Raw genomic sequence first — 11,397 nt, 5'->3', positions numbered from 1 at the left:
AAAACAACACAAACTAACACAAATAATTTTATTTCCAGTGATAAAAATAGTTGACTAATATAGAAGACAATCTGCATGTCTAATAATGGAAACTTCATAGTATCCAACACCGATGGCTTTCATAAGAAGTTCTCTTTTAGGTCACATTCAACAAAATGTAGTTTTTCCTATAAATTAACATAGAAACACATTAATTACAGATATTCCAGAGACTTATTTTAAAGTAAATTAAAGTTAGATTAAAAGGAGAAAACGGGACTTTCTTGCTCATCAAACCTCGACTCTACAGTTTGTAAAGCACACCACCTACCTCTAGGGGGCAGTGTGCCATCACACTCCTGAGCCTACAGCACTCTCTCCAGCCTACATTAAGATAATAAGACGTCAAACACAACATTTCTAAACAGAATAAACAAGAACACAAAACTTGTGAGGAGGGAAATCTTTCAAACTCAATGTTGGGACTCGCTTCTGATTCACGGCTAAAATTTCAGTGTCGCTGGCTCAGCTGGTTGGTTATGGTTGGGATAAAGTTTGTTACAGTACATTTATTGTTTTAATTTCTCACAAGGACTGACACGAGCTGTAGACCTTTATTAGGACACTTCTGGAAGGTGAGGATATGCTGGCCTATCTTTACTTGTACAAAAGATTTGAGAGGTGCTATTAGTACAATTGCTATTCACATTAGGGACCTCATGAAGCCCTCTTGACCCTCTGCATTAATTATAACGCATCAGGACCAAAACAGGAGGAGATTGTTCATTCAGACTGTTAGTCTGTTATCTAACAGTGTTGTTACGTTGTATTAATCTGCAATTATTTAACTTTGTCTGTCCCAGCTCTGTTCAGGCCACTTTTACTTTTGTAGTTTATTATAAATAAAATAAAACTTCTTCGTGATGCGGTGCCAAAAGGAAAACCTGCAGCCTCCATAATCACCATTTAACGCTCAGTTTTTGACACACTGACAGTGAAGTGACCCAGTTTTGGCGGTTTCCTCAGCCACGTCCCCAGACCACCTCCCTGCAGAGCGCTGCTGAACTGCTGCACCGCCCTCTGGTAGCACTGAGCAGACATCTTGGAAGCACAATACGTCCCTGTTGTGGATTCTGCCCCGATTACAGGGTTGATTAGCTGAGAAAGAAAGGCAAAAATAAACAGTTAATTTATTGCAATATAACTCTCTGGTTTTATTTATTTTTACAGTTTGACAGTCCAGTCAGTGTGCTGCACTTCTTAAATTATATTTTCAGGTAAAAATATTTCTCTGCCTCTTCAAAATGACACCTGTCTAGTGGAAATGGACAGGTGTCACTTTGAGATGACGCAGGAAACTCTAAGGTGGCACTAATGACATTAACGATGGCTCCAGGAGAGGTGGAGATTCAGCAGCTGGGACCTGGGAGTGACATGCCTGGATGGGCATTAATGTTGTTCGTCATACCCAGCAGAGTGTGACAAGTCAGGACGTCAGAAAAGTGTTCAAACTGAAAATGTAAATGAGTAAAAGACGGTTTTCAAATCCGTCTGCTGAAGGAGGAAAGTTCCTACAGTCTGACAGCCAATTATGGTCCAGTGTGAAACTTGGGTCCTGCTCACACCTGGTATAAACGGGTAAGTATGGAGTCTGGAGAGCCATGAAGGGATGTCTCATTCGCGTTTGTTTGCCTGGAGCGCCGAGGAATGGACCCAGTTTGTAACTTCCAGCTTCCATTCTGGAAGTGCACTGCTGCCTCCCACCAGTGAAGATCTACAACCCATCTAGTCTTTGCTAGCAGAACTGATTCCATCTCCAGTCTTCAACTCCTGAAAGCAAACAGACGCTGAGGAGAGTTAAAAACCCTCCACATTCATTCAACACCTTCAACAAGTCTTAGCTCCCTTTAGGGATCACCACAGCAGATCATCTGAGTCTAGCACACACCATCCCTCTGTATGTCCTACATCCATGAAGCTCCTCTCTGGTCTTCCTCCCTTCCTCCTGCCTGGCAGCTCCATCTTTAACATCCTCTGTCAAATATACCCAAATATACCCCATCCTCCTCGGCACTTTGTCTCCACACAGCTTCGCCTGAACTGTACTCTCGATGTACTCGCTCCTGATGCTGTCACTCCCAATGAAAATCTGAGCACCTCCACCTCAGCCCCCTGTCTTTTTGTCAGCGCCACCATCTCCACGTTGTAAACCTTCCCTTCCACTCCTCCTGCTATCTTTCTGTCACAAATCACGCCTGACACTCCACCCCTTAGTGCCAGGGGTAAATGCTTGATCCCAAGTACTAAAGTAGTAAGTAGTTTCTTAAAAACTACATCTTTCCTATGACTTCAGACATAAACGAAGCCAGAAAACTAAATACCAGTGATGCTCGGAGGATTAGTGAAGTTGGGCTGATCTGCTACAAGAGATTTCATTAGGCTTAAATAAGCACATTGTCTGTATTCCTTCAGTGGGACAAATAGCTTCAGAACAGTAAAAGATTTGATATTGTGTGATACCGTCACAGTGCTATGAGCGATCTTTCCTGGTTTTCAACATTGCTGGAGGCTGAAACAACCTCAGCATCTGGCCGTGTGCTTCGGAGCCACCCTGCAGTTTTTGTAAATTGCACTGCAGCCATTTTTGATGCAGGGCGGCGATTGTTGCACTTGGAGACACTTTTAATGTTCTAATACATCTATGAGCTAATTAATTTAGAGCCTTCGCTCGAGATCTGTGTTGATGCAGCTGGAGTGCGAGTGATCGAGTTTCCCTTCAAACCAATGATAATAAAGCATTATAGAGAGTTATGTGTTTGTTTGTTGTCTGGTCTCCCAGCACGTCCACACCATCACACATCCATAACAAACTCTGAGGTTATTTCTCCTCATTTTAATTCTTTAAACTGAGTCGTAAAGTGTGGGTTTTCTCTCTCTTGGGCCGTGGCTTTGTCTTTTCTTGCAGCGATTTCAGACGCTTCTTTAAATAACCACGACTCTGGCTGCCGTCATCAAACTTTAAACTGAAGCCATTTGGTTCAACACAGCGCATTCTGCATACATATTTTAATTTCACAGAGGAAATTAGACCTCTCTTTCAACGACATCATTATAATATAGATGGCTTTGGTCTGAGGCAGAGCTCAGATGATTTCAGCTTAAGAAATTCATGCTTCTGTGACTTGTGCTTTAATTTACCAGCACGCTTTTAGTATTTATAATCATTTCATGTCATGTGATGATGTGAATAAGTCAGTGCTGCTTCAATAATCATTTACAGACAGTTTTTAAAGAAGGGCATCTGCAGCACATTGTAGCTCCCCCTATTTCACTTATATAAAAAAGCATTTTAACCTGCGTTCTTTTGAATGGTCAGCAGGGGGCTGTATAGAAGAAATACCTCAGAGTTTATGGTCCCAGTCTTTAGTTTTAAGTTTAACAGAATAAAACAGCACCCCTAAAGCATACTGAGCTTTATCATCCATCTGAATACTAATAATGAGCACAATTTACAAAATGAGCATCTTATTACATTAAATAAGACCTGGAGCTACCATTTAATACCACGATCCCATCATGAACATGTTTACTGAATACACAAGTCAAGTGTGAAGTGGGTAATTTTCCCACAGACCTCTATAGAATAAGAACCAGAGGTGCCACCCCCTGCTGGTCATTAGAAAAAATGCAGGTTTATAGATCCATGTGATCAAACCCTAATTCTTCATGAGCGCTGAGCTCGTCTGACCGACTGGGGTGTCTCCTTGTTTGAAGCTGTGTAACATTTCACTGGTTCAGCTCTGCGATTGTCTCACCTGCTGCTGCAGCCTCAGCCAGCGGGCAAACAGCGAGCGCCTGCAGAGCCGCGATGGCGTCCCTGAGTCCTTCCTCCTCCCTGTGGAGGTGCTGATTTCCTCCCAGCCTCCATCACCGCAGCTCCAGTTCACGCTGACGTTGGGAGGCTTCCCTGCTGGCCGGGCGTCCCTGCTGCTCAAACCTGCGTGGCAAACATGGAAACAAATACCTGTAGAAGTTTCCTCCTGAAAACACTGATTTTTTGTAAATTTGATGCACCCACTGTCCAACCTGGACCTAATAATCTCGCTTCCAATATGATTATGCATATCATACAAACAAAGCTTCTGCTCAAATGGATTTTCTTTTGTTGCTGGAATCGCAAATATCTTGATTTGCATATTTAATTTTAATCTGCTCCCTCTGATTGAGGTGCACAGAGTTTATTTCAGGATCATTTCAGGCTGTGTTCCTCTTGATTGTTGAGTAGACAGGCTGGTTCTTACATTTCTGACAACAGGCTTCAGACATCTCTAAAACATCAGGCCAAGACTTGTTTGTTACATAAGTACAATATAAAATGTTACATTTAATGGCATCTGGTCAAATGAAATTTACTCCATACGTTCAAATTTTGGATAAGTGGAAGTAAATGGATGGATGCTACACGTTCAGTTTAAACCAAGAACAATTTCCCTAAAGATTTCAAATTCATATTTCAAATATTATGATGTCAGCAGAGGTGAAATCCCTAATATGATCATCTCAGACATGAACCTGTGGTTCCCATTAAACATCCGACTGGACTGAAGCCCAGACAAATAAGGATTATTTTGACCTGTGAATCATGCCAAGCTACCCTAGAGTCAAAAAATGAAAATACTGAAGAGTGAATGAGCATCACAAGACCCTGCTAACCTGTGTTTTTCTTAATATGACAACCTTTGATTGGTGATGGCATTTCAGATTTTAGTGCCTCTTATTGCTCACGGTAACTACTCGGCTTTTGCTTTTGTACTTTTCGTAGCATATTTAGTGCTATTAAGAACCCACTTCTGCACAGCTTCAGGACCTCCCCTAAGTGTCACAAGACCTGAGCTGTGGTTTCTGGCTCATTCATCATCATCATCATCATTTAAACTTACAGCCGAGCAGCAGCTGCTGTCGTCTGTAGGGGAAGGGGAGGTGTTTGATGGGCGCGAGGCGGCGTGCCATAGCTCTACCCAGGTGACCCGTGTGGCTGAGCGTGCCCACTGTTAGGCTCTGGAGGTAAACCGGCTCCACCAGGTGAGACAGGAGAGCCCCTTGGAGGCCCACGACGCTCCACCTGCAGAGGTAACCACACCACTGTGTTGGTGACACAAGTGAAAGCACAGCAGTAAAGAAACATAATGAATAAACTACACTGAGCCTTTAATATAACTCACTTTGCCAGTTTGTCTGTACATGACATGGTAACGAGAGGTTTACTCGGCGATAAGCCATCCCATTTCTGATTGGCTCTCCGTGCCGTGATGGGCAGCGTCCCCTCACCTCCCTTTACCTTCACCCTGAGGTGGCAGCGAAATCTCCTGCTGGGATCTGACACAAGAAGAAAGTATTTTACAGAAGCATCATCTCTGCTAAAGAAAAACATTTACAATCGTTAGTTTCACATCACGCAGTTTTTACTTCCTGTGTCATGAGCTTGTCCCACATGCAGGACACAAAGGCAGGGAGGATTAAAGGAGGGCGAGCTGTTTATTGTGGGCTGGAGGCTGGTTGCACAAAGGTGGAACATTAAGAACAAAATAGGAAAACAAAAACCTGGAAATCACACTAGTGCTAAACCATGGGGGCAGGGAAAGACCAGGGCAGGGAGAACTGAGAAAGGACAAGGGGAGACAGGGACAGTAGAGTGGAGAGAGCTGGGAAAACAACACACAGCTGAACTGAATCAGAGAAGATGAGACACAGGAAGCAAAACTAAACCGGGAAAGCACCGACACAAGAATTTAACGTAAGAGACTTGGCACAAAAGAAAAGCAACTAGCAATCAGGATCAGAACTAAGTATGCTAAATAGGACAAAATACTCAGCAATATAAGTGCGAAGTAAATCAAGCATCTCAAAGGAAATTAGAAAAACAAAACTTGGAAATGCTGGGTAAGCTGATTAGGACCATAACATCCTGTTTCCCTGTTTGATTGTGCGCCCTGCTCGCACTGCTTCCACCTTTCTCGTTTGATCTTTGCTGTTTGTTCCCACCTGTTAACATGATCTGTTTGTGTACCTGGGCTCGTTCAGCTGTCATTTCAGCCTGCAGTTCTGGTTCATATGGCATTTATTCCTAATTATCCACTCCCTGTATTTTCCCTGTGCTGTTGTTTTTCAGCCTTGATCTTTTATGCTTGAGACTTTTGAAGTGTTTTTAGTTTTCTTCTAGTTTTTGTTCATCATTCCTGTCTCCTGAAGCCCGGATCTGGATGCTTTAGATCTGATAACGCAACAGAATCAGCATCCAGATGATTTTCACATGTTTTTCCACTTTTTAAATTGATTTAATGGACCTTTAATGGGCTCCTGTAGGATCAAAACGATAATAAAAATCTTAAGTAAGTACAATTTTATTTGTATAGCACCTTTCAAGACAGAAATCACAAAGTGCTTCACAGAAAAACTAAAACAGAAAAACAGAAATCAACCAAAAGCAAGTTTAAAAAGATGGTTTTTAGCTGTTTTTTAAATGAAACCAATGAGTCCACAGATCTCAGGCTTAAAGGAAGGGAGTTCCAGAGTCTGGGGGCCACAGCTACAAACGCTCTATCGCCTTTTGAGTTCAGCCTTGTATGTTGGACGACCAGGAAGCCCTGATCACACGACCTCAGGGACCTGCTGGGGATGTACTGATGTAAAAGATCTCTGACATAGGTTGGTGCTTGTCTATGCAGAGCCCTGAATCTCAAAGTCAAAATCTTGAAGTGGAATCTGAATTTTATGGGGAGCCAGTGCAACTGGATCAGCAGAGGTGTAACGTGGGAGTATTTAGAAGATGTGGTCAGAAGCTTTGCAAATGATGCGCAGAGGCTTTACTTAAACAATCTAAATGTGTTCCTCTCACATGCAGCTGTGGTCTCGTAGGGGCAGTTGAGTCGAGCGTCTCCACACGGCGACGAGCTGACGTACATGTGGAAGTGGACGCCCTCCCGCAGCCGGAAGCCATCACCGCAGTTTTTATTTGGTATAAAGATCGACTGATTCTCGCTGTCCACTGGCTTGCTTCAGAGAGGAAACGATCAGACAGGAAAAACAACAAAACAAAAACACTATTTTACAACAAGGAGCAAAAAGGACGAAAACAATTTCATCTTTTTTTTGTGAAATAACACAGCAGCACACATAAATAATGAAAAAACTTAAAAATGTACATTTCTAATGGAAAAATACAGCTAGAAACTTACACAAAGTAATATTTTTTAACATTTCTAATGCAAATGAACACAAATGTAACACAAAAAGAGGCTAAACTAGGTTTAATAGCAAATATCACCCAAAACTGAACAAAATACATTTTTAAAAATGACCAGTAATCAGAGGGCCTGTGTATTTTGACCTCAAGCCCACATCGAAGACACAGATGTGGGCAGAGACAGACACACAGTAGTTTAATTCACCAGGTAATATGTCCTATAAACTAAAGCCTTAGTTCAGCACTAGGTTTAATCCAAGTCTTAGAAAACTGTGCAAAAAGACAAAATCCACATAAAACTGGACACAATGTTAAGCCTCATCTATCAAAAACATGAACATTTTATTGGAAAATGAATAAAAATACTTAATAAGAAAATCTATCCAAAGTTTTCAGAATAGGTGTCATTTCCACTTCAGATCTGTGAACGATGAGATTTATTTATAATGCCATATTTAACTCAGCCAACCCTCCAACGCTGATATTTGACCAACCACTTTAAGGCCACAAAGAAAATCAGAGACTGCTAATCATACCAGAGGAGCAGCTCCAGCTGACTGTACAGGAATCGAACCAGCGCCCGTCGACTCACGACTTCAGCGTGGCAGTCGGTGAGCGTACAGCCACAGTCGCTCACACCACCCAAGTCCAAGCACTTCGTCCCTGTGGCCAGAGACACAACCTGTGCTGATCGAAGATCGAGTCCTGGAGGGAGAGAAATGAAGCATGTGGGAATTGACAGGCAGGATGATTGTGATTGGCTCTAATGGAAGGAGACTTCTGGCATGCTGCCGCTGAAACGGGCCATCTTATTTCACTCAGGGAACAGGAAAATGAGGCATTTCCTCTTTTCCTCCTCTCCGCCTGTGTCGGGTCATAACCGGAGCGTTAACAGGCTGAGACGGGCTAATGAAAAATGTATGACGGAACAATCACTCCGTCGTCTCCAAGAGGGGCTGTTGTGCTTCTATCCGACCTCATCAAACATTCACAGGGCTGTCTCGCCTCTGATCCGGGGCGACTCTTTGATTGCTTTAAATGATGAGCCCAGACAAGTGGCAAAACATCCTGTTAGAAGATCGGACGCTGCTGCGTCTGCGTCAAATTTCAGACGACAAAAAGCCGAGTGAAACGATAACATGAAGCGAGCCAGAGAACAGAACCAGGACTGACTGATAACTGTGTCACTATGATGCAGGATTTCTGTGAAATAAAGAGCAATATTTTAAACTCACTGGGTGTTCGCCATGTCAGATCACAGCTCCTAAGGTCATAGATGTGAAGCTCCTATAGTCTCTGCATTAACAATCCCACCCTGTCTCAGATATTTGCACCAGACTGTCGCTGATCAGCATCAACAGCATCAGCAAAGCAACATAACCTACACACACACCCCTCCCACTTAATTCTACACCACTTTGTATGAAGTCCATCACCGAATTATAATCTAATAAACAGAAATAAAATGTTTACAAGGATAAAGGTGAAATGGCATCAGACGGGGCTTAAAAGCAAGAGATAGAGAAAATTAAAAAGTGGAAGAGAAGTAAAATAAAATCAGATATTATAATAATTAACGATCTTTAATAATTAAGGAGGAGATGTGAAGCAGTTATAAAGAACAATTTAGGAATAACTCTGGACTTGTAATTTGTTCTTTTAAATTTAGAGAGACTAATTTCAGGCTGGAGGATGGAGGAGACGACGAGGCACAAATTAGAGAAAAGAGCAAAGCCCAAAGTGCTTTTTTGTGACTTAAGTGGGAGTGTGTAAAGTACGAATGTAGATGATGTATGACTCCTTCAGATAATGAAAAACAAAGCCTACACAGGATGCCCTATGGGTGCATGCCTCTTTTCTTTTCAAAGATACCTGATGAAGAAAGCACGCTAGTGTGATGAATGACAACAAAGATTACACGATGCTGCTGTTCACTGGGCTAAATACCAAAGTTCAATGAATTGCTTTACAAAAACATTTTCTACTGATAACAGATCAGCATGTAAGGAATGATATGTGATCACGTTACTTTGGACCTCTGACCTCTTCTTCATGGTCGAATTCGGTCATACTTTTTGACCATCATACCGCCAGCACTCACCTCTGGTCATCACGATCCCTGCCAGCACCTTGTGTCGGGCGTGCGAGGTAGAGGAACAGCTGTCTGCGAGCGCTGTGTATTTCTCTCTCACCAAGTGGAAGATTGACTCTGCAAAGAACTACAGAAGAAGAAAACGGAGGATACAAACTGAAAGTGTGTTTTTGTTGAAGATCACGAGATGCTTCATTATTCAGAGGATACTGTTGCCTGTTAGTCTTTGTTTTAAGCTTTAGGAATGTAACCATGTAATACACTGTTACAACGGAAGCACTAAAACCCTTTTTTTTATCTTTTAGTGACATAAAGTGGTCTACCTAGCTTGTCTTTCCTCTTTATCACTGGCTATTGGCCAGATTGTGACAACTCGCTAACTGTAGCACAAAGCAAATAAATGTGTTTGTTCAGGCAGCTGTTCTCCACATCTGTGCAAACACAGTGAAACTGTCCTCATCCCAGCATGACAAGAAAGGATACACCAGCCAGAGAGCACACACAGCAATGGATAACTTTGCATGCTGTGATTCATTATGTCAATGAACAGCTACAGTAAAACACTCAAGGGAAAACTCTGCCCTCTAGTGGCGAAAGTTTTAGTTTAGTTTTGCTTGTAAATACAAAAAGTACCTTTAGCTGATGAAGTGTTGCGCAGATGATCAAATAACTATGGGACTGTTAAAACTGTATTTTTTATTTTATATATAATGAATAAATGATTTGTGATTCATACATTTTTGCAGTATTTTTACCATTTTTGTTGATAAAACTTGTTCTATTCATCAAATACCCACAGATATTAACAGTTTTTAATGCTCCTTCACTTTGTCTGAAAAGTTGGCTGGGTAAACTTGTGTTAATGCCATATTCCCCAACACTACGAGCGCATGAGCTCGTCTGAAAATCCGACAGTTTGTCAGCGATGGCCGAGAGTTTTCTATCAATTAACTCCCCCAGTTTTCGAAGGAAGAGGTGTCACAATCCCAAAATATCTCTTATTGTTTGATATTTCAGGCCTGTCACTCTTTTGAGAGGCACCTGGAGGTTACAGTAAGGTAAAGGAACAGCATCAAAACAACAGGAGGTTTAAACTAAACAGCAGCCCTGCTCAATGTCCTTCTATTTACCGTCTGCTGAATATTTGCAGGATAAGAGACTGCCCAGCACATCAGTCTGTTCCCTCAGTTTGGGGACAGCAGATTAAATATTTGACTGTCTGAATTGAGCCTTGAAGTAACTGCTAATAATTCATATTTAGTATTTAGTATTTATTTATTTATTGTCATTGTCAAGAACAATGAAATTGCGTTTGGGGCTTCCATACAACCCAAAAAAAAGAAGAAAATAATAAATACCCCTTAAAACCCAAGTGTACATATTTAACCCAGTGTGACTCCAATGCAATAAGACAATCCTTAGCAATAATGTTCGTAGAAATTCAGACAAAGACCTGAGAAACATGACAAAATACAACAATGCAACCCATTCAATATTATTGTACTGTGAGATATGATATCAGATATGATAGTTATCTATTTAAGAAAGAGGGGGGGGGGGGGGGGAAGAGAATAAAGATATGATGCACCAATGCAGACCAGTTCATTGCTATTAAGAAGTTGGATATGGTTATTGTCCGTGAGAGGGGGGCAGAGAGTTCAGGAGCCTCACAGCCTGTGGATACAGGCTGTTGGCCAGTCTGGATGTTCTGGCCTGTATAGACCTGTACCTTCTCCCTGAGGGCAGCAGATGGAAAAGGTGGCGCGCAGGGTGATGTTGGTCCCGCAGGATACTGTGCACCCTCCTCAGACAGCGAGTGGGGAAGATATTACTGATCTCTGGCAGACTTGTTCCAATAATTCTGCCAGCAATATTATGGTAAATTCAGATGTGATTGGAGGTAAACTATACTTCCACTGACTGTCTGGACTTTAAAATATTTATTCTAGTCTGTTGTGGGAAGATTTGAATGTTGGATTTTACCAAAGGTGGAGTTTTTAGAAATATCACTAGGAAACAGTTTGTTACTTACACTCAGAATAATATTTTTTCTGTTGCAAGATTTACATTTGAAGATCCGATT

General features: G+C 41.8%; 1 protein-coding gene across 1 annotated transcript in view; it reads right to left on the bottom strand.

The window, feature by feature from the left end:
* Window positions 1-13: 13 nt before the first annotated feature.
* Window positions 14-11,397, bottom strand: part of LOC146687069 (inactive double-stranded RNA-specific editase B2-like) — a 36,655-nt gene continuing 25,271 nt past the window's right edge. Inside the window, exons 4-10 of the mRNA XM_085438177.1 lie at window positions 9,324-9,441; window positions 7,759-7,927; window positions 6,875-7,032; window positions 5,202-5,355; window positions 4,920-5,101; window positions 3,795-3,976; window positions 14-1,137 (exon numbers count right to left, since the gene is read on the bottom strand). Of these exons, the coding sequence (XP_085294303.1) occupies window positions 946-1,137; window positions 3,795-3,976; window positions 4,920-5,101; window positions 5,202-5,355; window positions 6,875-7,032; window positions 7,759-7,927; window positions 9,324-9,441 (1,155 nt within the window). The 3' untranslated portion in view covers window positions 14-945. The remainder of the gene's footprint in view (window positions 1,138-3,794; window positions 3,977-4,919; window positions 5,102-5,201; window positions 5,356-6,874; window positions 7,033-7,758; window positions 7,928-9,323; window positions 9,442-11,397) is intronic.

This window comes from Copadichromis virginalis, linkage group LG18 (assembly GCF_057382275.1).
Source record: "Copadichromis virginalis isolate Kocher_CV1m ecotype Utaka linkage group LG18, C_Virginalis_male_GT1.1, whole genome shotgun sequence".
In the NCBI taxonomy this organism is placed as follows: Eukaryota; Metazoa; Chordata; class Actinopteri; order Cichliformes; family Cichlidae; genus Copadichromis; species Copadichromis virginalis.
Note: the sequence above shows the minus strand (reverse complement) of the source record. Positions and strands in the feature narration are given on the sequence as shown.